The 26,910-nt window shown below is 41.4% G+C and overlaps 2 protein-coding genes across 13 annotated transcripts in view; both read left to right on the top strand.

The window, feature by feature from the left end:
- Window positions 1–5,156, top strand: part of SHPRH (SNF2 histone linker PHD RING helicase) — a 48,983-nt gene extending 43,827 nt beyond the window's left edge. For 3 of the 4 annotated variants that reach the window (XM_004935584.5, XM_004935583.5, XM_040698169.2), the window contains exons 28-30: window positions 155–333; window positions 3,134–3,214; window positions 4,423–5,156. In XM_004935584.5, the coding sequence (XP_004935641.3) occupies window positions 155–333; window positions 3,134–3,214; window positions 4,423–4,519 (357 nt within the window). In that variant the 3' untranslated portion in view covers window positions 4,520–5,156. Of the gene's footprint in view, window positions 1–154; window positions 334–3,133; window positions 3,215–4,422 lie in introns of those variants that run through there. The other variant, XR_005858712.2, reaches the window with a different exon arrangement.
- Window positions 5,157–15,779: 10,623 nt separating this feature from the next.
- The window catches only part of FBXO30 (F-box protein 30), a 36,113-nt gene continuing 24,982 nt past the window's right edge, over window positions 15,780–26,910 (top strand). For 3 of the 9 annotated variants that reach the window (XM_046939093.1, XM_046939083.1, XM_046939086.1), the window contains exons 1-4: window positions 15,780–17,272; window positions 17,496–17,645; window positions 18,654–18,813; window positions 21,678–21,781. The gene's annotated coding sequence lies outside the window, so the exon portion shown is untranslated. Of the gene's footprint in view, window positions 17,273–17,495; window positions 17,646–18,653; window positions 18,814–21,677; window positions 21,782–26,910 lie in introns of those variants that run through there. The other 6 variants (XM_046939094.1, XM_046939091.1, XM_046939095.1 and 3 more) reach the window with 4 other exon arrangements.

Genomic DNA, 26,910 nt, shown 5'->3' with positions numbered 1-26,910 from the left:
CTGTTCAGTGGTGACTGGTCTTGAATCAATCACACTGCAAGACTGTCACAATGCGGCTTGTTTTATCTGCTGTAATTACTTGAAAATGCAAAGCTGTCCTCCATAGTCTTTATTCAGGAGCTTTTATCACACTGTTGTGATCTTTGCCTTTCAGGAAAATCTTTCTGCGTTTAAATACGATCCCAAGATAAATATTTTGCTGCTACCCCTTCACACTGGTTCCAATGGACTAAACATAATAGAAGCAACTCACGTTCTGCTTGTGGAACCTATTCTGAATCCTGCACATGAGCTTCAGGCCATTGGCAGAGTTCATCGTATTGGCCAGACAAAGTAAGAATTAAAATTGCTTTAAGAAGTTTAGACATGGTCCAGAATAGAGCTGCATACTGTAGTCAGAATAAATCTAGTTCTCTGAACATCTAAGTTTTGGAGATACTGGAAATCTGTTTGCCTTTGAAGTCTTAGTTTTTAACTTTGAAGTTCTACTTCTAGGCACGTCCAGAAACATCTCAGATTTGCAGGTCAGAGCAACTCCCCATTTATGTCATATGGGGCTATGTTCAGGTATTGCCCATCCTGGTTTCCTTGAGAGGCTAATTCTGTCTGGTCGTTTCCAGCGCCAAATTACAAGCTGTATAACATTTGTTTTGAAATCGATGCTGTTATAGTGAGAATAATCTCTCTTGATAGAAAATGCAGCCTTCACCAGTATGCCTGAGACTGACGTTCTGGCCTTTATTATTGCTTTGGTATTGAAGTGCACTTTCCACTTAGGAGAATGCCCTAATCCCTGTCTTAGATTAGTACCCTGCCTGCACTTATCTTTAGTTAATAGAGACTGAGCAAAGTCAGAAGAGAAATTCCCAAATACCACATCTGATTCAAGTACTTGATTAGCAAATGGCTATGGCTATAGAGTAGAAAGTATTAGGGAAAAATAGTCTGTACACCTCCTCTGTATATTTTAAATAGTCTTTTGCAGGCTTTGGCTCCCATCAAAGAGAGATTACTAGATAAGATGGGAATTGTTCTAACTCAGTATGTCTGTTACTGTATCTTTTCCAAGTATTTCTCTTCCTTTTCTATGGTTAGAGAACGGCTCGAAGTGTGTGTGTATATATGTATAAAGATAAATTCAAAATAATTTTATAAAAGTGTATAAAAGTTAAAATTGAAGGATTTTCTTTTGTTTAAAAAAAAAAAAGAAAACTATCTGAGCGTTGCAGAAAGCTTGTGAGATGGAAACAGTATTCAGTGTTCACACTTTTGTGGGAGTTTTGCAAACAACATAGGGTGCATAAGCTCAGAGGTGAGTGAATGAGGATCAAAAGAGTAAATCACAATAGGAAACAACTTTTCCATGCAGAGTACTCCTCGTGATTGTATTGTTAGTTTGTTTTAAGGAGATATTTTTAAGAAATCATACTATGATTATAACTTTGAGCTGCCCTGCTATGTTGCAGTAAAGTATTTCCTGGTAGTCTGAAAGTACAGAGAGGTATTTTACTGCTGATATGGGGTATTTTGTGAATATCTTCTCTGCAACTGGCAAAGGTAATATTTCTTTTAAAAGGAAGTGTGTCTTATTTGAATAATGCAAGTTACTGTTTCTATAAAATAGCTTTCTTACTTTATTGCTTTAGAGTACTCGTCATCTTACGGTAATTAATGGAGAGTTCACAGAATCAGACAATCTCAAGTTGGGAAGGACCCACGAGATCATTAAATCTAACTCCAGACTCCACACAGGACTATCCACATCCTATGTCTAAGAGCATTGTCCAAATGTTCCTTGAACTAGGTCAGCATGGGGCCATCACCACTGCCCTGGGCAGCCTGTTTCATGCCTGCTGCCATCTGGTGCAGACTCTGTCCCTAACCCCCAGCTGCCTGTCCACTGACACAGCTCCATGCCATTCCCTCGGGCCCTGTCGCTGTCACACAGAGCAGAGCTCAGCGCTGCCCCTCTGCTCCCTCTCAAGAGCTGCAGCTGCAAAGAGGCCTCTCCTCTGCTCTGGGTTGAGCCAACCCAGGGACCTCTTCATAACCTTGCCCTCCAGACCCTTTGCCATCTTCTTAGCCCACTTTGGATACTCTCTAGTACTTTTATGTCCTAATGTTTAAGAGAAACATGATCGTAGAATCAGAATGGTTTGGGTTGGAAGGGACCTTTAAGTTGATCTAGTTCCAACCCTCCTGCTATGGGCAGGGATTTCTCCCTCTAGACCAGGTTGCTCAGAGCCCTGTCCAGCCTGGCCTCAAATGCTTCCAGGGAGAGGGCATCCACAGCCTCTCTGGGCAACCTGTTCCAATGTCTCACCACCCTCACAGTAAAGAATTTCTTCTTGATACCTAGTGTATGTCTATTTTCCTCCAGTTTAAAGCCATTTCCCTTCACATCCTGTTGCTACATGACCTTATAAGTCCCTCCCCAGCTTTCCTGTAGGCCCCCTTCAGGTACTGGAAGGCCGTTATAAGGTCCCCTTGGAGCCTTCTCAAGGCCGAGGAGCCCCAACTCTCTCAGCCTGTCTTCACAGGGGAGGTGCTCCAGCCTTCTGGTCATCCTTGAGGCCCTCCTCTGGAGGACTTTGCTTACTGACGTTTTACTTTTTACATTTTTCTGGTGTTTATAGTGTCATGGTTACTGACCTCAATTACTGAGTCTTTCAAGTTTGTATGTAATGCTTCAGTAATCCATTACACTAAGCTCCATCTCTTGGACTGACTTGTGACAATGTAGTTTAAACACTGCCTATAGAAAGTGAGCCCAAGCCATTTCTCTAAACCACACAGGAGACTCTTGAGGACTGTTTGTTAGAAATGGAGACGCAGAAAATAAAACTTTGTCCAGCATCTGCTTTAACACTTTAGTTAATACAGTTCATGTTAATTTAGTACATGATCCAGCCAGGTGAAAGCATGCGATCTTACATGGACTTTAAGTGTCAGTGGAAATTATAAGTTACCTTGTATGATTTCTGTCTTAAAATACAATGGCTTTTTGCTGGTTTTTTTTTTCAGGAGTCTGAAAAATAATTAGTATGAGACAAAAGCAGTCGTGAACTTTTAAGAGGAACAACTTATCTAATGCCACTTTGTCTTATTTTTCTTTTTTATTAAACGCATTCAGGTCTACCATTGTGCATAGGTTCCTGATAAAAGCAACAATAGAAGAAAGGATGCAGACTATGCTAAAAACTGTAGATAGAAGGTACGTGTTTAATTTTTTAAAACATCATTGCAATGAGATTGAAAAGGTGATTATTGGACATGCTTATGTTAAAATTAGAAACAAACACTCATTCTCCTTCAAACTCTTTTGATTGAAGCAAAGTTTTAGAGCTTGAAAAATTAGTTTAACTCAATTTGGGGAACTGGGAGCTGAGGGTATCCTAATTCTCTGAAGAATATTTTGTCTACATTTTGCGTATTGTACTTCAGAAAAGTCCAGTTAATTAATACGTGATGTATTTGCCTTTTCAGCTTACCTATTTCTGTTAGTATAAACGCATTGAAACAAATGGAATATTACTAAGCATGCCAGTGGGCCAATAGCATGTAAAATAAGTTCTAATATCTGACCTTATTTCTTTATTTTTAAATAAACAAACCTCGACTGACACTTGTGTGTCAGGCAGGTTGATTTTTGCACTCAGTGTAAGTGTTGTTCAGATGCCAGCTCATAAATCAGTTGGGTGTGCAGATAGAAAGCAGTTTTCACTGTAGTATTTTTCCAAAAACAAAGTAATAAAGGACCAAGTCTGAAACAAAGCAGTAATCACGTTCTTTATGCAGAAAATGTAAGAATTTTATATTTCTCTAACTATACACCTTGTTGTATACACATTAAAAACAAAACAAATCTAGGAAGAGGCCTCAGTTTAAGAAAATGAGTAACTTTTCCAGTTTCTTTTTTTTTTTGCTGTCAAAATGGTGAGAGTAAAAAAATTACATGCAAATCTTTGGCTTTACTTATGAAAGATTTCACCTTTAGCTCTGAAAGAATGGTTTTCAGCTTCCATATTTGTGAAGCAGCCCTACTTTTGCACGTAAACTTCAGATGAATATACAGTGACGTAATGATCTAGTGGGAGTTGATGTTTTGAAAGTGGTACCAAACGTTACGCTTGGAATCTGAAGCCAGCACCTCAGATGTTAAGAAGATAAGGTGGATTATCCCATCTTCTGCTGCCTCTGAAGTGTTTGGTGTTCACCACAGTTAAGGATAGTAGAAGGACTCAATCTGTGCATGAGGAGTGGCTGTTCAGTATATGTACTTTCCCAAGTAGGAAGGGTTTTCTTCTGCTGAGCTCATAGCCAGTTATTGGGCTCTGAACCACGTGGCCTGTCTTCAGTGCATAATGCTTGTTACTCAAGTTGATTCTTGCTTTGATGTCTGAATGTAATTTTTTCCTACAGCCACACAAGCTCTTCCATGAAGCAGTCAGAAGCTTCAGTTCTGACGGTGGCAGATTTGGCTGACCTTTTTACAGAGGAAACTGAAGAACTTGAGTGAAAACATTGGCTCACAAAATCAGAAAGTACCTTATCTAATAATCTCCTGTATATAATACCGACCTGTTATTCCTTTAAACACTAACAACTGCCCTAAAGAGAGCTATTGGAAATAGATAAGTCTTTTAATTGTTAATATTTCATTCTGTGGTGACATTCTTAGCAGCACACTTTTCTGATAGCACTGGAGAAAACTTGCACTTTACGCTTTAAACAAAAATGTGGATTTTATTCCCAAAGAGCATTTGAGCTGGATGCTGACACTGAGATCTTGGACTGCTGGATTTTTACCATCAGGTTTGATTGGCTGGTGGTTCAGTTTGAGATCAAAACTGTGGGCGGTGGGGTGGGGAAGAGAAGCAGAAAAACACAAATATACTTTTTTTTACTGTACAAAGAATTATTAGGAAGAATGACTGTAAATTAATATTCTTGTAGAAAGGGCTTCTAGAGTTGTTAACATTTATTGCCAAGTTCTTGAACATCTTACTGGTAACACTTTAAGTAATTAATCTTTACTAATTATTTGGATATTTGTATTAGACTTTTAGATATTCAAAGATTTGTGTGACAATTAAATTTCATTGTTAATGCTCACTCACTGCAAAATCATGTTAAATTAAATTATGCTTTTTGGATGTGTGTTGGTCTGGAAATCAGTTAAACACGTGAACTTAATGTACATGTTTTTCACTTACTATTGAAACCATCACTAATTTAGTGCTTTGGGTTTTTTTTTAATCACTTGTTGCAGAATTTTAGAGAAGTATTTGAGCTGCTGATAGCTTAATGGTTTGGTGTTTGTATAGATTTATTCATCCTGATTTCTGACTGCTTCTGCCCCTCAAAGATGCAACGATCTAAATATTCAAAATATTTGAGATTGTTAGGCAGTCTAAATAGTAGGTACCTAGTCTAAGCTAGGTAATCAGTGAAAGGAAACTAAACTTTTATGAAACTTTCCATTCTTAGATGTGAGATCGCTCTAGCCAATCTCAATTTACTTTATATAGAGAATTTAGAAAACAAATCTAGGCTGACTTTTAGACTACTGAAGGTAGGGAAGCTAAATTGTAAACCTGTTGTCATAGGTTATGGGCACACATTTGCTTGTCATCAAGGAAGCTCAGTTATGCAGTGATAGCACCATTTTATGTTTAGAAACTGGGAAAACTATGCATAAGCAACAAGCTACTTGCCTCAATTAAATTATTTACTTTTTCAGCATACATTATTTTTTGTGTACTTGGGATAGAAATTAAGAATTCTTTAAGAAATATATTTTAAGTAATGTTAGAATTTTGTCTGCTGAGTAGACTTGCCATATAATTCTTGTTTACTGTGTTCAAGAATGCTATGTTTTAAGTTGCACAATGCTGCCCTTTGTTTGTTAGGCCTGTCTGCATGGCAGACAGATTTTTCTTTGCTGACAACAAATGTGAACTGAATTACGTGAAAATGTTGTATCAAGAAGTCCATCTTTGGCATTCTTGGTTGTTCATCTGGACCAATTAGATTATTTGTTCTAAAGACTATTTAAGTTTACAGACAATACATCTTTATTTCATGTATTTGTAGTACGTACTGAATGTGTATATATTTTTGTTATGGAAATTACTTACGTTTTGCAGGTTACAGTTTGTAATAAGGGAAACTTAGTAGGTAAAAGACTTATATTTTCGGTGATATTTATCAAAGAGTTTGCACAGAGACTGTGATGTCTCCATCCTTGAACGTATTTGGAACTCAAATGACCCTGAGCCAGCTGATCTAACTTCAGAGTTGGCCCTACTGTCAGTGGTGTGTTGGATCGGATGACCTCCATGGATCCCTTTCAGCTTCAATTATTTTACAGTGTAGTGGATATTGTATTGTACAGATGCTCCAGGAACTCGAAGGGCAGCAACATTCCAGTTTTCTCATCACCCTCAGAAAATTTTAATATCTACCATGCAACGTGGCTGAACAAAGAGCTGCTATTCACTGTGAGAAATGATGCATCTATGTTTAAAACAATGTGGAAGCAAAGAGTGTTTACATTCATAGTTTCCATTTTAAATAACTGAATGTGGGAATAATATTGTCAGTGAATGCGAAGGCAAAGAAGCAAACTAAGTCTTCTGTGAGAGGTTTCCCAAGCTCTGCAAGTTTTTTGGCTTGCTTATATAAAGATGGCTGTTGAAGTGTTTGTTTACAAAGACATGGGGTTGGCATTCCCAGCCAAAAGCATAGCTTCTCATCAAGTGGTGCATGACTTTCTAGTCCTGAGTAGATTTTAATGCTTACGTAACAGCATGCAATGCCAGAGACATAATTCTAAGTGCTTTTCAGAGGACTGGAGTATGATCACACACAGTCTGGAGATACAGCATTAATGCTCTTCTTGCAATTGTGAAGCTGAACCATTGCAGTATACTGCCAGTATCAGTAGGAAAACAGTATCTTCAAATGTCACATTACATTAAGTACGTAGGTAATAATATTGGAAAGGAAATTGAAAAGTAATTTAACACTTTTTTGCAACATTTAACTTATTTAACAATTTTCTTTCAGATGCTTTTAAGATGGCTCATGAAATGAACTAATTTTCTGCCAAGATTGCAGCTTGTGCCTCTGCAGTGCTTTTCTCTTACCAACAACAGAGTAAGCTTCATTTTGTGGTGCTGTGATGATTTTGCTCTATCAGGAGCAAACACTCTTGAAAGACAGCATCTTAGTTGGGAATGAACGTTGTCCTATCTTAATAGCTCAAATATGCCTATAGAAATGGTGTTTCTACAGAAGGCAGAGATCTGGAAATACTGACTGTGGTATGCTGTTATTATGGGCTTATATCAGTAGATCCATAACCTATACTAGAGTCTCGTGTTCTGTTAAAACATGTAAGTATGAGTTGATGGTATTGTTTATCCAGTGCAATCCCTTTAAAAATGATGATCCAACTGACTCCAAAGAACTTAGTCATGATCTTTCATCTTTTTCAGTTCTCTATTTGGAAAATAAGTAGAGTTTTTTTTTGTCTGTGAAATTTCAGGACAGGGTTTTATCACCAAATATGTAAATTCAAAGCCTTGACAAAGAGCTGTCATCTCAGTTAAGCATCAGAACCTTGATGCAAACAGAAGACTTCCTTGATCCACAGAAAATGGAAACTCAGTAGTGCATTCCCTCGTGGTGTTAAATTGACTCCTTGAATCTCAGCGTGGATCTCTAAGATGAGTTTATTTCTAAGTCAAGGGCTATTTTGCTCTCGAAATCGGTGTATACTGGGCAAATATTTCATCTTGACTTGTCAGATAACTAGCATATGAATGAAAGTCCTGGACATGCAGTAGTTTCACGCAGGTCTAATACTGCAAAAGAGCATTTAGCTCAGTCTTCTTATGCGTATTAAAGTTGTATATTAAAGAATGAACATAAGACTTAATGCTTCTTGTGAGATGTGTCTTCTAAAACTATTTTTCTGCCAGTATCTGTAGATGCATTCAAGATCACAGAATCATAGAATGGTTTGGGTTGGACGGGACCTTTAAGATGATCTAGTTCCAACCCCCTGCTATAGGCAGGGACACCTCCCTCTAGACCAGGTTGCTTAAAGTCCCATCCAGCCTGGCCTTGAATGCTTCCAGGGAGGGGGCATCCACAGCCTCTCTGGGCAACCTGTTCCAGTGTCTCACCACCCTCACAGTAAATAACTTCTTCATAACATCTAGTCTAATTCTACTCTCTTCCAATTTAAAACCATTTCCCCTCATTCTGTTGCTACAAGTCCTTGGAAGTCCTTCCAGTCCCCCTTCAGGTACTGGAAGGTCCCCTCAGAGCATCCTCTTCTCCAGGCTGAGGAGCCCTAACTCTCTCAGCCTGTCTTCGTAGGGGAGGTACTCCAGCCCTCTGATCATCTTCATGGACCTCCTCTGGACCTGTTCCAGCAGCTTCATGTCCTTCTTATGTTGGGAGCCCCAGGACTGGACACAGTACTCCAGGTGAGTTCTCACGTGAGCATAGTAGAGGGGCAGAATCGCCTGTCTTGCCCTGCTGTGGTCTCACTTCTCTTGATGCACACTAGGATACGGTTGGCCTTCTGGGCTGTAAGCGTGCATTACTGGTTCACATTGAGTCTTTCATCAAACAACATCTCCAAATGCTTCTCCTCACGGCTGCTCTTAAGCCAGTTATTGCCTAGCTTGTATTTCTGCTTGCATTTGCCCCTACCCAGGTGCAGGCCCTTGTACTTGGCCTTGTTGAACTGCATGAGGTTGGTATGGGCATGGCATCCCTTCCCTCTATCGTGTCAGCTGCACTACTCAGCTTGGCGTCATCTGCAAACTTGCTGAGGGTGCTCTCGATCCCTCTGTCTGTCTGTTTACCCACACCACATTGCCCATAAAGATGTTAAATAGCACTGGTCCCAGCACCGATCTCTGAGGAGTGCCACTCATTACCAGTCTCCACTTGGACATTGACAAGCTGTCAGCCAGCAAAGTGCCCTCTGCTTTAAAAGTACACTTCAAGACAAGTGTGAGTGGGATCGTGCAGACGTTTCTTGTTGAAACCATAATGAGACATACTTTCCCCTGTATGATTCTGTCTGAATTAGTGGGTAAGGACCAATTGGCAACTTTCTACCACTGTCTTTTCCAACACAAACAGTGCAAACACTGGAAAGAATATCTGCTGTCTTCTTTCCAGCCTCTTTCTGCAGTCTTTATGACTACGTATGCTTTCCACAAGACTCAGAATTATTACTTCAATAGCTGCTATTATTCAGGTAAGTCAGAGTTGGGAAAAAGTATAGGTCATTCTTGTATTGAAGAATGTCGATTAACATCAAAAAGTATTGCTCTCCAAAAGTAAGGAATTAGGTGAGTTCCTAAAGAAATAAATATATACATACATATATTTGCTACAAACGAAACTTATTTTTTGAGGCTTAATCTAAAAACCTTCTGCTTAGAATCTACGTGATGAGCTTCTCTGTAGACACTAAAGCCAGCTGCAAAGCCACTGTACTTGTGTTTTTCTTCCTTTTTTGGTTGCCTGAAACAAGTATGCTCTTTACAAGATTATGTTCTTTAAATGTAAGTTAAAAGAATTTCAAACTGTGGAAAAAAGTCAGTGCAAGAAATCCATGTCTCCCTCTGCCTCTAACAGCTTGCTCAGCTTATTACACACAATGTGTTTTGTGTTTGCTCAGTGGAAGTAGAGTAGGTGAGTCACAACTCATGAAATGGCTACAGTCAAACTGGCTGATTGTGTCAGAGGGAAAGTGTCGGGCAGGAAGGGAGTTTCAGCCTGGTGGGTTTTGTTTTCATGGGGAGTTTTACTGGGGTTTTTGATGGTTTGGTAGTTGTAATGTCTTTATTTAACTCCGTTCTTCACTGTAGATGTTGAATTTGTCTTAATTTTCATATTTCTGGATTTATGTTGTACAACTTGCATATAAAAAGTTCTAGTAATCTAATTACTGAGCAGTCAGTGAGGCTTACTTGTTTTTAGTTGTGACATCTATAAGTTTGGGGTTAAAATAGAGCACATGAGCCATTATCACAAGTCCAGTTGCATCCAGTGGTTTTTTTCCCTTCCTCTTCAGAGAAGGACCAAGAATAGGGAACTCTTGAATCACTGCAATACCGCATTCAGTTCCAGGCAGTGATTTTACACGTTGCACTTTACAGAGCACAGTTAACTGAACTTGTGGCTTTGAAATTAAGTCATGTGGGAAGAAAGTAAATGAAAACTAGAATAACACTATTCTGAAAATTAACTGATTTCTGACAACTTCTGGCTTCATTTTCTCTTTTATATAAAATATGTTAACCTGCCAGGTCTTGAATTCCAAGTTCCTTAGTTACGTGTATTTATCCAACCAAGTATAAGGTCTGACTGGTTGTTAATGTAAGCTGGCTTAGACTGCTTTCTTTATTCTGCTTTTCCTCCAAGCCTGTCATGGGTCTAGGGAGTTAGGATTCACACTGTGTCACTGTGAATTGCCCTTGTGTCAGTGTACCTAGGATTTTTGGGGGGCTGTGTCAGTAGGTTAAGGAAGAAAACCTAGGCTGCTGTTCTTGTTACCTCAGTGGAGTTTTGTCCTGTCAGTCTCCAAGCATAAAGTAGCACTTAGGTGCATTCAGCCATCTTCTATGGCCTGTTCTGCACAAATGGAGCATATGTATATTCATATACATATTCAGCATGTAGTCTTGGATGTTTGCTATCAAAATTACACATTGATATGGAACTACTACTTCACTGTTTCCTTCATATGCATTTAAAGCTTTACAGTAAGTCCACTTGACAGGCTGTATTTCCACAGGAAGTGGGCCAGCAGCAAGGAGAGGATGTACCTGTGTTGTCTTCTCTAGTATTCTGATAAGTCTTACTAAAGCAACACATGACTCTGTGGAAATGATTATACTGTACTAACTGCTGCCACCACTGTGAGATCCTGAAAATGTTAGATCTGATGAAAAGGCATGTAGCTCCTCTTACAGAGTTGCTCAGAACATTTCAGCTAGCCTGAAAGGAAAAGTACATGTGAATTGTGGTGATCCATTCATACCTGCTGCTGTGGTGGTATCTGCTGCTGTGGAGCAAGAACCTAGATTGGATGGAGCTGGGGGGAAAGGAGATGGGGGAACTTTAAGGAATAAAATCAAAAACAAATAGGCAAAGAAATCTGAGTGCCTTCTGCTGATTTTCATGTGGGAGGAATGAGTCACTGATATGAGCAATGAATAAACAAAGAGTGACAACTCCTGTATGTAACTTGTTCACCGGAGGTCAGCATTCAACTAATGCAGTGGCACATTACTGTGTGTTCATGGATTGAGATAATAGCCGTTTTCCTACTGAAACCTTGGGATATGAGTATACACAGCTTTGTGGTGACTGAGAAAACAGGAATATTGAGAAGTTGTAGCCCTGTGATGCATGCTTTAATGGGCACATAAGAAAGATTATAGGACATCATAGTCAAACTTATGGCGTGGATTTGTGAAGGATAATGGTTTAAAGTCAAATTCCATGAGCTCATGGACCTCCTGGAGCAAGCTGCTAAATCTCGTTTAATAGGGAAAGGTAATTGATCACTTCTGCTGTAAATGCGCAGGTGTCTCTGATGGGGCAAGACAGCAGACTGAGTAACTGCTACGCTGGGGAAGTTTTGTGCCCTGTGATCCCCCATGTCAGCAGAGGAGGTGGGAGGCAGTAGGTGCAGAGCTGTCTTGTCCTACAGGGATGTGGTGCAGAGCCACTTGCCAAAGGTTTGAGCCTGCTGCGTCAGTGAGGACCATCTCAAAGATGTTTTTGGGGAATCTTTCCTCTTTGTATGCTCTAATCATCAGTTATCTTGTAAGCATAGCTTTTCTGTAAATCTGCAAATCTAAAATTTCTGTAATTCTTAGTGTATGCTTCTTTTGTTAGCAGACGGTCACTGCTCAGAAGAGCTTTCTGTTTCCCTTGTGGAGTATTGCATTTTTTCTACTCATTCTTAACCAAGGTGGGTACCTCTGACTCATTTACAGCTCTCATGAAAAGCTTCCATGGTAGAACTGAACAACATAAAGCACCAAAGGGGTAGATGGTGAGTGAAGTGAGAGAGACTCTACTTATGCCTAATAATGAACACACTGTGGTATTGCTGTAGCACAAGAGGAACATATGCAAGTGGGGGTGAGTCCTGTCCTGGGGATCCATTCTAGAAAAGGCTTTCTGAGTAGGATTGATCTCCCCTGATGAGGCGCTTCAGGAATCCTGTAGGGCACAGGACATCATTTGCTCATTTTTTGGTATGCTTCTTTCTGTGTAGAGGTTTTAAAGACCAAAATGATGACCCTGGACTTTATGTCTTAAGGGATGCTTTTTACTGGGGGGGGGAGAAAAAGAAGAAAGAAAAAAGAAGTCTTAGAGCTGACTTTTACTCCAACCAATGAAAGCAGTTGGAAGGGCAAAGATACAGAGAGGTCTTTAAATTGATCCTAGCTTTGAGCTCCTTTGAACCATAGGAAAGATTGATGCTGGGTATGCTTAGCAGCATGTTGCTTGCTGGTGTCCTGGCTGCCTCTCCTTTAACTTCAGCAGATTATGCTGGCATGAGAGAGAGTGATTTGGATTTTTCTTGAAGGAAACGCTGTCATTGGTTATTGACAAAGGGTATTACCATGGCGGAGAAGCTGTAGCAGTGCAGAAGCCCCGTGAGCCAGCTATGTAGTGAATGCTGGTCTAGTTGTCAGTTTAAAACTTAAATAGGAATCTGCTATCACTGCGTAATGATAGAAAATGATGTCACATTGGTGTGCAGTGGGAAGCAGAATGTTTTTAGGTATTACCAAAACAAATTTTCTTTCATAACCTCTGATTTTTTTCTACTATGAATTTCTTTCTTTTAAAAGGGTAGCTGGAGCCTTTGCAATGATTTACATTATAAAGTAGAAACAGATTTTGAAATGCCATGTTTGGTTGTCTTAAGTGTCAGCTGTGCTGGTTCTTCATTTATTTGTTATGATTTGATTACTATAATAATGCTAAGTTTAAAGTATATTTGCAAATTAATCCTCAGATATTTCTTTAAACTACACTCTTTGTATTTGTTAGATATTTTTAGTCATCAGATTATTATAAAGTCAATAAATTTTTGGTGGGAAGTATTTTGTTCTATGTAAATAAATGTTATGAGATTTTGTCTGATATTTACAAGCACTTTTCTATTTTTCTATGTGGTAATTACAGATTTCTTTGTGGAAAGAGAGTGTAACTGTTCTATTATTAGGATAGTGACATTCATCACTTATGCAGTGGTGAGTCGATGACTTCTAGAAATCAACCCATGAGAGTGAAAGCAGCAGTTTTCAATTGTGTTCCAAGACTGGCATTCCTAGATGATGAGCCAAGAATGATTATTTGGATTACCTGACCCATTTCCTTGCATCTAACAATGTTTTATGTAAGGAAATAATTTATCTACAAAGTAGCAAAACTACTTTTTACATTTGAAACATACCAGTGGTGAATAAAGTTAGGACTTCATCTTCCCTTTGTCTCTGAGTAACTTTACATTCCTGCCAATAGCCTTCACTCTGCATTTTCACTTTACTTTCAGAATTGCATCACATCATCACTTTTGGTTTGCAGCTATTTCCAAAGTCTTTGTGAGCACCAATTTTTGTCTTATATTATCATGCCACTGATGACAATGGTAACACTTATTGAATAACATTTTCTTTCCTCCTTTCTGATTTGTGGAAAAGTAGCTGGTGCCTCTTCTGAGAGACTGCTTAGTGATCTGTGTTTTCCTTAGTGTGTCACTGAGTTGTCCCATAGATGTTGCCTGTTAAAACATACCAATTAATAGGAATGCTCTGCATATGTAAATAACTGTTTTTCAGAACTACAGATGTTGTGTGCGTAGAAGCCCAAGAGTCTATAGGTTTTCAGCATGCTTTTCAGCATGGGTAACCCAGCTCTAGCGCTGCTGCCTGCTGGAAGCAGCAAATGTTTCTCTGTAGTATTTCTTCAGTGTAGACCCCTGCTCCATGGAGACCGGGGCTGAGACATCTTTGTTAAGCTGTCTGTTCTATCCACTGTATCATGTTTGCCTTCCTAGAACTGTAAGTCACGCTTGGTCAATCCCAATGCACAAGGAATGTTGGTTTTCTTTTAAGACTGTAGTGCAATAATAATCCTCTTGAGCCCACTGCTGCACTGCAGCTCAGGTATTACTAATTGCTCTAAACGTTTTAAAAAATGAATGAAAAATAAAGAGCAGCTCAATTTGTTTTAGGTAGAACCTGAAGAATGAGGAAAATAACTGAATCTTTCAAAGAAGAGGAAACTTTGACAAAGCATGAGAAGTTGTATTGGCAGCAAGGTATCTTCAATGTGAAGTCAGCACTCCAGCAGGTCCTTGTTTCTGTGGGCACTGTGCAAATGCTTGGGATGTCATCCAAGTTCCAAATCCAAGATAGATGGAATGTTTTCAGTTAAGTGTCTGTAGAGCTGCCCCCGTGAGGGAGGACTTGCAAGCAAAGCACACAGAAGCTGTGAAAGACACGAGGAGTTCAAGGACTCACCCAGAGTTGGGCACTGGCAGAGAGGAGCTTGGTGCCCCGGCCCCTGCTTGCTGTGGAGGAAGGAGACCCCTCACCCATGGGAAGACAGGTTGGATGAGTCAATGTCTGGGATGCCTCTCGCACAACGCTGCTGGCACAGTGAGTGCTGGAGATGTTCAGCTTGAGCTGTTGCACACTGTGCCTGCTGGCACACAGCGGGGCCCTGTGCCTGCTGTTTGTGTTATTGTGTGTGGATGCAGCTCCACAAAGGCTCTCGGTTGTTCCTCACAGTGCTCCCTGCTGTTGCATGCAGGCAGAGCAAGGTTGTCTCCCGTGTTCCCGCACTTTAGTTTATGGCTTTTACCAGATGGCATGACTTGGTAAAAACACATCTATTAACAGAACAGAGCGTCTTACAGTGTGATATACTGAAATGGTTCTGATGTAAATCGGCAGGGGATGAAGGTTTTGTCAAAGGACTGCAGCAATCAAAAACACTGCCCTTACTGGTCAGGTTTTTATAGAGGAAGATAGAGAAAGGCTCTGAGGCTCTTTGGAGTCTGGTTGTTGAAAGGAAGTTCTTGTAGACAGTCCACACTGGGGGTTCTCCTTGAACTGAAAGGAAAATAGCTTGTGAGAGTGACAGGCTGTCAGTGTGATGACAGTATCTTATGGTAGCTGCCTGTACCAGCACTTGCACTAAGGAAGAGAGGGTTGTGAGTTCCTCTCTCTCTCTCTTTTTTTTTTTTAATAGAATCATAGAATGGCCTGGGTTGAAAAGGACCACAGTGATCGAGTTTCAACCCCCTGCTATGTGCAGGGTTGCCAGCCACGAGACCAGGCTGCCCAGAGCCACATCCAGCCTGGCCTTGAATGCCTCCAGGGATGGGGCATCCACAGCCTCCTTGGGCAACCTGTTCCAGTGTGTCACCACCCTCTGTGTGGAAAAACCTCCTCTTAATATCTAACCTAAACCTCCCCTGTCTCAGTTCAAGACCATTCCTCCTTGTCCTATCACTATCCACCCTTGCAAACAGCCATTCCCCTTCCTGTTTATACGCTCCCTTCAAGTACTGGAAGGCCACAATGAGGTCTCTCCAGAGCCTTCCCTTCTCCAAGTTAAACAAGCCCAAACTTTCTCAGAGATCCATTTAATCTTAAATACTGAAGGATTGTGTAAATGAGGAGAAATGGAAGGTAGGGTTTCAGTGGATTACCCTGAAAACATCCATTCCATAGCCAGGTTTTGCTCTGAGAGTCAAAAGGTGCCTCTGGCGCTGGGAGACATGCAGGCTGGATGTCACCGGCTGGGGCTGCGTTGCTGCAAAGGCTGTGACTAGAGGCTGAGAAAGCAAAGGGGATGACAGAGTCTCCTGACCCCTCCTGTGAGGACTACTCTTGGTGCTGCTCCCCCAGCTTGGCTGTGGGCAGTCACTGCCTCTAGAAGATTCAGGAGCATGCTGGGGATTGCTGGTAGCTGCAACCTCTGAATGATCAGAGACAGAACATGGGAGGCTGTGAAGCAGAGCAGTAATGAGAGAAGCAGGAGTGTGCAGCTGATGCTTTGAGGGGCAATTTTTTCCTCCTAATGCAAAAATAGAAATTCTGCTACATCTAGTTTACCTTTGCTTAGGTACCCATGGTATTCTGAATAAGGGATGTGGTATGTTAATGGAACAAAAGTTGTTAGGTGTTCATGTGGTGTGGGATAAGGGAAAACCTGCATTTTTGATACAGATAAAAGCTGACCAAGTGTCTCAGGAGGCAGGAAAAATCAAAAGTGAGGGTGTGCAGCTGGTCAGCTCCATCAAGATGTTTAAAACAAGTTTGTTCCTTTGAGTACATTTCAGTACCTTGGGACACGTTTTGCTGTCAGTCAGTCCACTGTAAACCTGGGTTTTTGTGGAGTTTCTGTGCTCCTCCTGCCAGTGCAACTGTGAGAGTAACCTTTGGCTCTGGTTACATCCATCTGGAGCAAGCTGTAGCTTGCCTTATCCACAGAGGCATTCCTATTGACTTCATAAAGTTTTGTATGAGTTGGGACATCTGGATTTGGTACAGTAACACTTAACATTGGGATGTTGCTGTAAACACTGGGATGTTTATAGAAATGAGAGAAGAATCAGGCCCCTGCTAACCATTTCACGGGAGCATAGGGTTTCTTCCAAGAAAAACATCTGAGAACTCGAGGACAGCGTCTGCTCTCAGTGTTCTGTTCTGCAGGAAGAACTACATTCAGGAGGCTTCAAATTAGCTTCTCTCAATTCCTGTACAGAAATGTCTGCTTGAGAAGTTCTTCTGCCTTGCATTTACTAATTGCACTAATTCCTTAAGTCTGTGAAATCTCAGTGAGATCAGTTAGAGTGGAGCAGCCTTCTCTCATGCTTTGGGAATTCCAGCCTGAGCCTGTCCCACACCAGGACACGTGATTTGATAATACCTGGGTCTCTGTCCTAAGAGAGGGCTAACTGAGCTACAGTGAAAACTGACAGTGATGCTGTATGTTTAGACAGGCAGCACTGGCTTTCAGATCTCCCCTGTACCTGGGTCTAAAGTTCAGAGACGTTCTGAGTTACAGATTAAGTTACCTCCCAAAGTTCCAGAACACAGGTTTAAAACCAATAGCCACCGTACCATTCTGGAAGACAATGTCTGAAGGCCTCCGTGAGCTGCTTCAGTTACAGCAAGAGCTGCTCACAAACCAGCAGGTAGTGGCAGAAGGGCTGTAGCTCTGTGCTGGGGTGAGATGGCAGAATGGAGCGGGCTGTTGTCCATCGATGCTGGGTGGGTAACTCAGCACTAAGCAGCGAGTGGGGCTCTGACTCTGTGAATGCAAGAAATAATCTGCCCTTCTTTTTACAAAATGCCAGAGCTTTTCTAAACAATTCAAAGGTTGAATGCAAAGCACAATGTTTTCCTTACTCTGCTCAGAACAGTTAAAATGTTTCCGGCCGTGGTTGCCTTCGTGGGATCGGAGCGGCAGCCTTAAGCCTGAGGTTCACCTGGGACTCTGCCAGAGGGGGAGAGGCCACAGTGCTTTAATGCTGAATTCACCAGCCCTACTGGCCTGTGACCCAGAATGTGAGTAACAGTCTTCCATCATCTCTTGCACCAACTAGATTTGCCATAACAGTGATATGAAGCTGCATATTACCTATCTACTGATCCATCTATGCAATGCATGATTTCATTGTTACTTTTCTTACATACTCATATATACAATAATGGAGGAAAAACTCAGCAGGAACTTCCCACTATCAGATTATTTTTCAGCTTAAGAGCTGCTCCTCCCGCAGTCCTCCAGTCTGCTCTGGACAAGCCTATGCCTCCCTGTTGCAGGAGCCCTCTTTCAGAGTAGGCTTTCTGGTAGTAGACTGCAAATGGCCTTTCTGCTGGTTCACCTGTAAGGCAGGATGACATGTGGTTGGAAGAGGGCATTTCAGGACAGCACTCACAGAGCAGTGCCAAGATGTCATTTGATGTCAGAGTGGATGCCTCCGAAGCCCTCTGGTTCCAGCAGCCTTACTGAACGTTCATCAAAATTAGCATTTCATGCTGAGGGGCAGGAATGTCCCTTCAACAGCACAGTCTCCTCTCTATCCCATCCAAGGCTGTAAGTACTTGTGAACTTTCTGGGTCTCATGGCCCCTGTTCATGTACTTAAGTCTAGCCCTGCACATCCTGTCGGTGTGTGAGCTGCCACACACTGCCTTCAGCACCAATGGCATTACTACTAGGAAGAACCTGCAAAACAAACCATGATTCCCCTGTTAGGAACTCCACATTACCATTAGTTCCTTGCACCAATTGCTGAGATCTGGACAGAAGTGTCCTGTGTCTGACCCGGAAGCCCATGGGATGCTGTTCACATTCCTGTCTAGGTTCGGAGTACACACTGTCCCTGTGCTGGGCACAGATGTGGGCAAACGAGTGCTTGTAACTATTTAACTGAACATAAACACTCCAGATCTGTCCGAGCTAATTTCCAGTTCCCCAGAGTGTATATTTAGCAGCGCTAATTAAATTGAAAATAAACACCTTGGCTTGCATCTAGCAGATGATGTTATTTTTCCTTTGGCCACTCCTCAGGCTGCTACACGTCTCCATCTTGCACTCTCTGGCCACCCAACAGCTGAGCCACTCCTTGGCTGCCACTCTGATACTCAATGCCACCTTCCTCTGCTGAAGCATAGGGCCAGCCTGGCGTCTTGCTGTCTGTGCTGTAACTGCTGTCTGAACGAAGGAGAAGGTTTGTGTTTCTTCTATTTGATGGACAGTCCTTTGCTGAGGAACTTGCCCTGAGTGGTTTGGGTAAGGAGGAAGAAGACATCAGGCCTAAAAGATTCATAAACAGTTCTCAGAGAAATCTTGCTTTGTACAAATCGGCCTAAAGATCATAGAACCAGGGAATGGTTTGAGTTGGAAGGGACCTCAATGATTATCAAGTTCCAACCTCCCTCCTGTGGGCATCTGGTTGTCTTGGGCCCCATCCAACCTGGTCTTGGAAAAGATGAAGTAACAGAACCCTTCTGATGATGAAAGTCATTTGTTGTCACACATACGAGGTTTATTTTGTCTCTACGACTACCAGTGGGTTGTGGTGAGGTTTCAGTGATCATTAACCTCGGTGTGATAAGGTGTGAGGCAGTAATTCCTGCTTTCCTGGCATGTTGTGTCAGCAATCTCCAAGCTAGGGAACTACTAGGTTAGGGTAGAGCATGGTAAGGTTTCACGGCAGCAATCTGAGTCACCCACTCAGGCAACCTGGGGCTGCAGCTGCAAACTCAGTGCTGTCCCACCCAGCTGCACCATGCTGTGTCTGGGATTAGGGTCTGTGTTAGGGACTCATAAGGTATAACCAGTAAGTTGAGACTAGAGCTATTACTCCATCTTTGTTTCTGGAGCTGATGTGTAATTTCTAGGCTAAATACATTTTCTACACAACACCCAGTTCCTTCTAAAAGGGTATCTTGTTTTTTGGATTTCATTTTTGCTAGGGTTTTTTTTTTTAGTTGTTTTTTAAAGTGCTGGGTTAAATACCCCATATATAGTACGAGGCATTTGAGTGGACAAGAGGTAATGGCTTCAAGTTGCACCAGGGGAGGTTCAGGTTGGATATAAGGAAAAGCTTTTCTCAGAATGAGTAGTGGTGCATTGGCAAAAACTGCCCAGGGAGGTGGTGGGGTCACCATCCCTGAAGGTGTTCAAGAACCGTATGAATGTGGCACTGAGAGATGTGGGCATGGGGGTGGGCTGGTGGCTGGATTGGGTGATCTTAATAGCCTTTCCTAATCTTAGTGATTCCGTGATACTATGAGCACATTCACGTTAAATGAATGTTTTTATGCCTTCAGCTGTCTTTTACCTTATCAGTATATTTTTATTTGCTATCAGTGATGATTGCATATTCCCACAGTCAGAATTACTGCAATAATGTAAAGCCTCCTGTGTTCTGACAGGCTGTGCAAGGCATTTTTGAAATCATGGGGGACCTCGCTTTGCAGTGCCCTCTAGACGTTAATCTGGATGTAAATGTCTCACTGGCAGTCTTCGTGTCAGAGGAACACATAGAAAGGATGAACCAACCTCTCTTTAATTCTTTCTAGAGCTCTTTTCAGTAATAAAGAAAATAAAAATAGAAGGTGGTGGTGTAGAGAGAACTCCAGGCTATCAACTTGGTGAAGGAACAGAAGACATTAAAATAGAAGTGATAAAGCAACACCAGTCCCATCACTTCTGAGTTCACCTGCAAACCTCTTAGCGTAGCCTGATCTCTCCAGGGACTTTACAGGGCACGATGTGACCAGTTTGCCATCTGTTTTGATGTGTAAATTACAAATATGGTGAAATCTGTTCTTTGCATGCATTTTGCTGGAGCTGTAAATACCTGCATGGTGTTTACCATCTTCACGTGGTGTTTACTGTCTTGCTTTAATCTCTTGCCTCGTGCTGGGCAATTTATTGTTCTTTCAGCTTATCAATCAAGCACGGTTGAAAAACTGGATTTTGTGTCATAAAAACCCTTAAATTACACAATTTAAGCTGAATTTTACAGCGTGCTTCAGTCAAAACCAAGGAGAACAGAATTATGATAACAATGAAATATTTTGCTTTCACATTTCTAATGACTTGTCTCATGCTGGAAAAGTATGAGTGTGTATATATACATATACATATATATGTATGTATACACACACACACACACACACGAATATATACTGATTATTTCTGAAACGTGTTGGTTGCCTTTAAAATCAGATTTCTCATTTTGGAGTTGACCTGAGGAAAAAGTGAGCATATGGATTGGTTCAAAACATTCCTGTTTGTTGCTCTGCTTCTTTAATCAGGAGATAAATCTATTTAATTCCTATCCAGACAACTTCTCTTTGGTGGTGGTGTTTTTCTTTCTTGGGTTTGGCAGTCAATTAAAAAAAAGGTCTTTAATTGTCCAAACATACTGATAAATGTAAGTTATTGGGAAAGTCATCTTTTATTTAAGAAAACTGCTGTGAGGCATAAACTAAACAGTAAGGAAGGAGCAAGGTTTTTGCTGGAGCTCCCTAAATCAAGTTTCAGAGGGTTGTGTTATGGCTGTCTTCCAGTACAGATGATCCAGGCAGATGAGGAGAAATGAGAGATTCTCCTTTCGCAATTCAACAGCAAAACTCTGCAAGAAAAAAAAAAATCCCAGTTCCTCCTGCATTGCTCCAGGGCTGTACGCTGAGCCTAACTGCGTGCTCTGTGCCACTACTGCAGGAATTCTGAGTGAATGGGGACACAGAAGCCCTGCCGCTTGCTGTTCTCTGCCAGTGCAGCTCTAAGTCATCAGCTGTATACCCTCTGATTCTGCAAGCCACATTCTGTCTCACAGTAGTTGAGAGCTTGATAGGAAAGCAAGACCCAAGCCCCCATTTGGACGTTCTGGAATGGTGAGGGGCTTTTTGCTGATATGCCTAGCTAAAATGAATAGCTCCTTGTTTGCTCTGCTTCTTAGAAACAAAGTGCTCTGTTTCAGAACCTGGAATGTGCATAAATAAGATAATAACCATTTAGATATAAAATGAGCTGATGCTAAAACATAACAAGTTGTTAAAAATGATTGTTTTATTCCAGATCTCTGATTTATACCTGAGCAGTGCTGAATGTTGTGGTACTGAAAAAGGAACCATTTGCGTGTCAGCATTAAAACCAATCTGACGGACTGCGGAAGCAGAGTGGTAATGTGTACAAAGGGCTGCTGTTGGAAAGAAACCTTTTCTCCTAAATGCCATGTTTATTTCTTCTGGTGCTGCAGCTGGGGCTTAAGCTACAGAATAGCACACGTGTTTGATGCTGAAGGAAACAGTTCTGCGTTTTCCCTGTCTTCTCTCAATGCTGCTGCCCTGTAATAGTTTCTTATTATTCACCCTAACGTTCATGAGAAGTGCTGATATTACCAGAAAATTCAGTGACAGGGAAAAGTTTGCATAAACTTAATGCATGGTTTGAATAACATCATTAGTAAGATACTGAAAGCATGAGGCAACAAAAGCAATTATGCATATTCTGCAAAACTGTAGTTTTTCTTTAAAGAACTGACAGACAATAACCAAAAAGCTGATCTTGTTCAGTCCACGGGAACAGATCTTCCCACAGACAAGAACTTGCTATATATGCTGCTTCAGAATATACAAGTAAAGAAGGAATCTCAGCTATAAAAAGGTCTACCATAGGTAAATAGCCACTTTATAGGGGATCCTTCATATAGAAAGAAAGGAGTTTTTGAGAGTTGCTGAGTTTTTAGGCACCTATCACCAAAAAGGTCATTGAGTTCTTTTTGCTCTACAGCCAGTCTGATGTGTGGATTTAATCATGTCTGGAGCCAACAGTTAGCCTGAAATTACTTTAAGGAATGTACATTTTTTCATCTTGAGTTGCTCTGGTTCAAGAACATCTGGCTCCTTCAGGATTTGCATCTTATCTCCTGCCTCCACTCCACTGCTGCAGTATCAGCTTCTGTTGCTGCCTCCACCACAATGTTCTGTTTCCTTTCAAGTCTTCTGCATCTTCCATCCTCTGCCATGCATTTGTTGAATTTGACCACAGGGCAGCCGGACTGGAGGGGCCTGTGGAGACCGGTGGTCCCAGCTTGCGTTAAATGTCAGCCTATAGATAAGGTTCTCTGCGTCCTCATCTAGCCAAGGCTGTTGCCTCCTTTCCCTTAGGCCCTTGTGCAATACCCTCCACTCCCCCTCACGTCCCTTTTGGTCCCTCAAAAACTTGCACCAGTATTTACCACCCACCCTGCCATGGACTACAGCCAGTCAGTCTTGTGGCCGGTGAGCCCAATGCTAGCCAGGCCAACAGCTCACTCAGGATGGAAAATGGAAGGGAAATATGGCACTACTCTCTGTCAGCACTGATGACGTTTTCCTTCTCCCTACACTTGCTGTTTTACGTGCAATGTGTGTGAAACCTCACTGTCTCTGGGAACTATACCTCTGTCAGATGTGGCTGAACCTGGCTCAAAAGCAGCCAGGACTACACTGGCAGACAGGCGGTGTGATCGCAGCAGCTATACACTTATTCCCTAAGGCTCTTGTCTGCTGCTTTGAGTGCATCACTGTAACGTGCTGATGTGCTCGGGTGTGCTGTGCTGGTGTGAGGGCAAAAGCAAGCCTGGAGTATTGGCCTATGGTCCCCTTCTAGCTATCCAGTTCCTGGGGGGTTTAAATGACAAAACACTGTCTCTTTCTGCAGACAGAGCCAAACCTGAACATGAGGATGGGAAGCTTTCCAGCACAGGCTGTCTGCAGTCTGTGCTCTGCACAGTGGGAGGAGAGCTCTCTCTTTGTGTCTCGATGCTAACAAAATAAACGTAATTGTTATTAATGGTGATTACTTGTAATGGAGCTCTGTGGAGCGCAATGATACAAATGTTCCCATTATGGTGGTTTCACATAAACAGCAACTGCTGGCAAGCCTCCTAATGTTTCTTTATTAACTTTCAGACTTCTGATGATGCACGTATTGTCTTCACAAACACAGTACGAAGTAATTTCTCGACTGTGCTCGCAAGAACCTTTATCAGTACAATATTTGTTTGCCAATAATCTTCTAGTTACGTGGAATAAGGGCCTAATGGGGAGAACAAGATCGCTGTTGACATCAGGTAATTTTTTTCCTAAGTGGTGCTATTGGACCGTTCTGCTTAAAGATTTCCAAGGAGAGCCAGCCAAGTGAAGTCTAGTGATATTTCTGACCAAAGAGTGCCGTTCCAGCTGAGCCCATCTGGATCTACCTGTCCATCACCCACGGACAGCTGACGTTGTCCAGGGCAGACACAGGGTTTTCAGGCTTGGACTGTCTCAGTCCCACATCTGCTGTCTGACTCTACCCTGCACCTCCTGTCTGGCTTTGAGCAAATGGCTTCATCTTGCTGTGCATCATCTGCGGTAATGAGGAGCGAGGCTAACAGGGTTTGCTTCGGTCTGTTTCAGACTGTAAGATTTCTCTATTGCTTTACGTACTTCTGATGCTTACTTAGCGCGATGAGGTTTTAACTTCCATTGTGGCCTCTATTTAGGCCACAAATTTTCTGTAAATCTTCCAGGATCCTGTAGATCAAAGTCTCACAGTCAGAGAGTTCTTGAATTGCTGCAGGGAGCATGATGAACACTGGACAGACGCATCCCCTCAGGGGAGGACAGACAAGTCCTAAGCCGGCCATAAAGGCTCCTCCTCATGAACTGAGTAGAATTGGGCTTTTAATTTATGGCTTTGCTGAATGGGGCTCTGGAACAAACTCAGCTTCATGTATCATCTGGCAAATGAAAACAACAGAAGCACAGTGAGTCTGGCACTATTGTTGTTCAGAAAATATGTTGGTTCGTGTGACTTTAAAAGCTATAATTTTGTTTATTTAAAGTAAGAGGCTCTTCAGCCACCCAAGAAACAAAATCAGAATTAAAATGTATAGTACTCATGTATGGAACAAGCAATGTTATAGTTCATACACACTTCTTGTAGTCCATTCAATCTGAAATGTTCATAGAACGATTACGATAAACACAGAAGATGGGAATTTCCGTATCTCATTAGTTGTATCTCATTGGTCTGTATCTCACTGTTGGTATCAGAAGATCCAAAGTTTGAGGATACGTGGACTACTATACCCTTTTTGAGTATGGAAGAGGATGTTTTTGTTAAAATCAATTTGGTGTCTTCTGTGACTAATTCTTTTCTCAAATACTTTTGAGGTGAGGACTGGTGCCAAACAGCTGACACAGCCAGTGTGTTTCCCCATGAATTTAAGAGAGCTCTCACTGATATTTAGCCAGTGTTTAAGGGAAGAGGGTCAGACATTATAATGAAGGAATAATGTCAGTAGTAGCCAAAACTAGTTGCAGAACTGAAATGAGTTGGTTTAGCCTCTCTCCAAACTGAATTTGAAGGTAACGTGTTGTAAAGAACAGTCATATTTTAAAATGTGATTTTTTTTTTGTCCAGAATTTGAGATTGCATTACAATAATTGCCAGCTAAAGCAGGTGGGATATAAAACTTAGAACATGTTAAGTAAATACAGATTTGCACTGCGTAAGGGTGGATTTGTATAAACGTATGTTTGCGCTCCGTAAGTCAGCACAAAACACCAAGTTCTAAAAGGGGCTTGCAATTCATCTCTGCCAATTAGTAAAATGAGGATTGGTACTAATTTAAATACATTGCCTTTCCACTGATGATAATTTGAGCGGAAACACCAAGCAATGTGTTTATCTGCCAGTAATGGATGGAACGTCAAGAAGCGGATGAGCAATAGTTGGTGCTGCAGACTGCAGGGACGTGGGCTGTTGTTTGACTATCAGCTGCTTTTGCTCCAGGTTAAGATATTGCTGTCTCCCAGCTGTTCACGCTTATTCTTCTCCAAAACCTTCTCTCTGCTGGTTTACCAGCTCAGCTCAGACCTCTGGGTTAAAAAAAGAAATAAAATGTTTTAAATAGCAGCGGGTCTTAATTTGGACCAGGGTGCAGAAGCAGGTTACTGACTGATGAGCCAAACAGGTAAGCTAGCAGAAGCTGTTCCCCACGACAGACGTATTTACATATGCCCTTTCCCTTAGGGGCTGTAACTGAATGCATGTAGTCCTTAATGGAGCTTCTTGGTGGCTGCGCTCAAATTATTTGCATTCCAGTAATATTCGGATGGCCTGTCTTGCAGTTTTATTGTTGAACCTTTTAACATGCTGATCATCACAGCTTTCACTTTAGCGGATGATTTTAAATGTGCAGAAAAGCTAACATAGGTAGAGGCTGGACACAAAACAAAATAAGAAAAAAAAGAAAGAAGTTGAACATTCCAGACAGTGAAAAACTTATTCTGGGAGGAAAATTTGTTTGAAATAGACAGAGTTGCTCTTTCCTGCCCCCCTCCAGATATGTTGAATTTCATTAAGAATGCTAAAAAATAAAACCTGAAATATAAAACATTTTGATTAAGGATGGCACCATGTTTCCTGGAGTTACTTTTTGTTCCAATTCTCTGTAATCGAAATCTCCTGGCTAACAGAAATCTGAAAAAAGAAGAAATGTTTAAATAGTAATAGGAAAATTTGAAGTAGATATTTAAAGATGATGTGCAAATTGAGGCTTTCTACAGCGAAAAGGTGTGAATGCCTTTTTCTAAACAGCCTTCTGAGTAAGAAGTTACTTTATTAACAAAAAATCAGCAAACTCTCACTCACTCCTACTTTTCTCAATCTGATTTTGGTTCCTTTAGTTCTAATTTTGATTATTTTGTGGGATGAACAAATATCAAGTCTAGTCACTGGATCCTATTCAGTTAAATCTCTTCAATGTCAGATAGAATCAGTTCCACAGTAAAGGTTTTGTGGCCTGTGGATCCTGTTGTGCCATACCTTTTGTTTTATACAGTTGCCAACAAGTTGTCAAGGATGAAACACTCTGTGTTAATGAATAGAAAAGGAGCAGAAGCAGTGTTTAGGATCCAGATGTCCAGATTTGTTGGTGCCCCTTACAACTACATTTTTCTACGCAGCAAAGTTCATATGTGTCACAATACTGCAACTGTCTGCAAATCCATGTGATCTTTGCATGTGATCATAGAATCATAGAATCGCTGAGGTTGGAAAAGATCCACAGGATCATCCAATCCAACCATTCACCCATCACCAATGGTTCTCGCTAAACCATGTCCCTCAACACAATATCCAAATGCTCTTTGAACACCTCCAGGGTTGGTAATGTGAAGATAAAGATGAAATTATGTTACTGCTGACCTTATAAGTCAAGGGCATGTTCCTCACATAGGAGTTTCTGAATCCCATTGGTCACCACTGAACTGGTGTG

Source organism: Gallus gallus, chromosome 3 (genome assembly GCF_016699485.2).
Source record: "Gallus gallus isolate bGalGal1 chromosome 3, bGalGal1.mat.broiler.GRCg7b, whole genome shotgun sequence".
NCBI lineage: Eukaryota > Metazoa > Chordata > Aves > Galliformes > Phasianidae > Gallus > Gallus gallus.
The sequence above is the reverse complement of the archived record's forward strand: the minus strand, read 5'-3'. Positions and strand labels throughout refer to the sequence as shown.